Source organism: Ovis canadensis, chromosome 22 (assembly GCF_042477335.2).
Source record: "Ovis canadensis isolate MfBH-ARS-UI-01 breed Bighorn chromosome 22, ARS-UI_OviCan_v2, whole genome shotgun sequence".
In the NCBI taxonomy this organism is placed as follows: Eukaryota; Metazoa; Chordata; class Mammalia; order Artiodactyla; family Bovidae; genus Ovis; species Ovis canadensis.
Window position 1 is genome coordinate 58064232 of NC_091266.1, and position 3691 is coordinate 58067922.

At 44.1% G+C, this 3691-nt stretch overlaps 1 protein-coding gene across 1 annotated transcript; it reads left to right on the forward strand.

The window, feature by feature from the left end:
* Positions 1-3061: 3061 nt before the first annotated feature.
* On the forward strand, positions 3062-3400 carry LOC138427656 (thymosin beta-4-like; the record flags this gene model as incomplete). Its single annotated transcript, XM_069567430.1, has 1 exon — positions 3062-3400. A coding segment is annotated over one exon (243 nt), but the record flags the coding sequence as incomplete, so codon positions are not given.
* Between the last annotated feature and the right edge of the window lie 291 nt (positions 3401-3691).

Genomic DNA, 3691 nt, shown 5'->3' on the forward strand with positions numbered 1-3691 from the left:
TGGTTTTTCCAGTAGTCATGTATGGAGAGTTGGACCGTAAAGAAAGCTGAGTGCTGAAGAATTGATGCTTTTGAACTGTGGTGTTGAAGAAGACTCTTGAGAGTCCCTTGGATGGCAAGGAGATTCAACCAGTCCATCCTAAAGGAAATCAGTCCTGAATATTCATCGGAAGGACTGATGCTGAGGCTGAAACTCCAATACTTTGGCCACCTGATGGGAAGAACTGACATATTTGAAAAGACCCTGATGCTGGGAAAGATTGAAGGCAGGAGGAGAAGGGGACGACAGATGAGATGGTTGGAATGCATCTCTGACTCAATGGGCATGAGTTTGAGTAAACTCTGGGGAGTTGGTGATGGACAGAGAGGCCTGGCATGCTGCAGTCCATGGGGTCAAAAAGAGTCGCACATGACTGAGCAACTGGACTGAACTGAACTTGGTGTTTTAAAATCTAATCATTTCTCTTAGAGAGAAATTGTTCTTTTTTTCCTCTTGGAGATGTAAACGCAATAAAGTAATGCCAGAATTGTAAGGTTTTGCATCTTTGGACAGTTGGGGAGTCTGAGGGGAGCACCTCTGATTGAGTAGACAGCTTCTGTGGGTCCTTTGAGTTATTTTGCACTCGGTCATATGAAGAAACCTGTCACTGTATAATGCATGTACAGTTCCTTTGAGTATTAATGCTCCATCTTTTCAACCCAATTGATTTTCCCAAGTAGACAGAAGAAACTCAGGATATGCTGCTTATTGATTGCTGCTAAGCTCATTTTAAGTGTATTTCATAATAAAGAGCATGAACAAACCTGCAGTTGTACAGCAGGCAAGAATTCTTGGGAATTACTCAGGTTGAAATGTACCAACACTAAAAACTGACTAGATACAGAAAGGCGTGGGTGTTGCTTTACTCAACACTAAAAAACTGAGGCTCCATTCATCTACCGTCATGTTCTAACAGGTCATCATTTGGTGTGAACCTTCCTGCTGTCTTGGAATTAACACACTTCTCACTTCAGTTGGCCTTGTGTGTGAGTGTGGTGCTCAGTCATGTCCAACTCTTTGTCATCCCATGGGCTCCTCTGTCCATGGAGTTTTCCAGGCAAGAATACTGGAGTGGGTTGCCATTTCTTACTCCAGGGGACCTACCCAACCCAGTGTTTGAACTCATCTCCTGCATCCCTGTATTGCCAGGCAGGTTCTTCAATACTGAGCCACCTGGGAAGCCCCCAATTGACCCTGGTGGTGGTGGTGGTTTAGTTGCTAAGTCGTATCCAACTCCTGCAACGCCAGGGACTGTAGCCCACTAGGCTCCTCTGTCCATGGGATTTTCCAGGCAAGAATACTGGAGTGTATTGCCATTTCCTTCTCCAAGGGATCTTCCTGACCCAGGAATCAAACCCAGGTCTCCTGCACTGCAGGCAAATTCTTTACCGACTGAGCTATGAGGGAAGCCCCGAGTTGACCCTAAATTCATACAGATGTTTGCAGCCTCCCAGCAGGTTTTTTGGTCTAAAATTTCCACCGGGCCTCAGCAATCCATGGCAAACCACTGAAGAATAAAAATTTCAAGGGACTTCCCTGGTATCCCAGTGGTTAAGACTCTACACTTCCACTGCAAGGGCTGTGGGTTCAATCCCTGGTCAGGGAACTCAGGTCCTGCATGCTATATGGCTCAGGCTAAAAACAGAAAAGACAAAATTTCCAAACAAGTTTATACAAGTTTCAAAACAAGCCTTTGCTTCTAGTGTTTTTTGACCCCTAATCCCTCTACCATTTTTACTGCCCTACTTTCTGACTTTCCCACGATGATTTCAGCATGCATGAGACAGAACATGGGCCCATGCCAACATCTCTGCAAATGTTCCCTGAAGGCGAGGAGGCCAGGCTCTGATAGCCCTGGGCCTGGAGCTAGCCTACCACCAGAGGCGCAGCTATGGTCTCGTTGGGTTTTTTTAAGTAATTTAGTTTTTGGAGAAGGAAATGGCAACCCACTCCAATATTCGTGCCTGGAAAAACCCATGGACAAAGGAGCCTGGTGGGCTGCAGTCCATGGGGACACGACCGAGCGACTTCACTTGGTTGTACCTCACAGCTGGTAGGACCTCAGTTCCTTGACCAGGAATTGAACTTGGGCCATGGCAATGAAACCCTGGAATCTTAACTACTAGGCCACCAAAGAACTCCCCTGGTCTTACTGTTTTAATCAGTTATTACTTTGTTTATTTAGGCTCTGCTGGGTCTTCCTTGCTGCAAAGGGTTTTCTCTGGTTTCGGGGAGCAGGGGCCACTGTCTAGCCGGGGCGCAGAGGCTGCTCAGTGCCCTGTCTTCTCTCGCGGTGCAGCATGGGTTCTCGGGCTCGCGCGCTTCTGGCTTCTCTCGCGGTGCAGCATGGGTTCTCCAGCTCGCGCGCTTCAGGAGCTGCGGCTCACAGGCTCAGTAGTTGGGGCGCACGGGCTTAGTTACTCTGCGGCATGTGGGATCTTCCAGGATCAAGGCTCAAACCCGTATCTCCTGCACTGGCAGGCGGATTCTTTACCACTAAACCATCAGGAAAGCCCCAGTAATTATTTTTTTAAATTAATAATCAGGGTGAAATTGCAGAGATTTCAACCTTCTCATGGTGTGGATTTGATGAGAATGGTTTTCACATACTTTACATTTTGTGATCAGTAATTAAATCTTCTTTAAATTAAAAATGTGTTATATATCTTGCTTGTGCCCACTTGATATTATGGAGTTTTAAAGTTTTAAGCAGACTACCACCACCTCACTGAAGATTTTCTATTTCTAGTTTGTTTTTACTTTTGGCTTCTAACCTCTATTTTTGTACTTCCTGTTTCTACTATGATCTTATCTACTCAGAATCTACAGGATTAAAAAATAATTATTCAAAGTGTACAAAAGTAGACTGTACCTTCATAAAAAATGTAAATTGAAGTTACTGCAGGATTCATGTTGATGTATGGCAAAACCAATACAATATTGTAAAGTAATTAGCCTCCAATTAAAAGAAATAAATTTATATTTAAAAAAAAACAAAAGAATTTAAAATTCGAATTCTTTTTTCATCTGTTTCCAAAAGTTAGCTTTTAAAGTATTCAAAATAGACTCGGCGGCGGCCACAGCGGAGACACGACTTCACTCGCTCGCAGTTCGCTCTGAGCCCTCTGCACCCGTGTCTGACAAACCCAATACCGCCGAGATAAAGTTAGATAAGTCGAAATTGAAGAAAACGGGAACGCAAGAGAAAAATCCACTGCCTTCGAAAGAAAGGATTGAACAGGAGAAGCAAGCAGGCGAGTCGTAATGAAGCGTGCACCACCAGTATGCACTGTACATCCCACAAGCATTGCCTTCGTATTTTAATTCTTTTAGCTGTTTAACTTTGTAAGATGCAAAGAAGTTGGATCGAGTTTAAATGACTGTGCTACCCCTTTTCACATCAAAGAATGGAGAACTACTGACAACGAAGGCGGCGCCTGCCTCTCCCATCGGCCTGTGAAGGAAAGGAAAAGAACTTGCATGTTGGTGAAGGAGGAAGCTGGGTGGGACGACAGTGAAATCTAGAGTAAAAAGCTGGTCTAAGATGTTCTGCGGACTGTAAAATGTAGTTTAATCAGAGTGCCATTTTTTTTGTTGTTGTTCAAATGATTTTAATTATTGGAATGCACAATTTTTTTAATATGCAAATAAA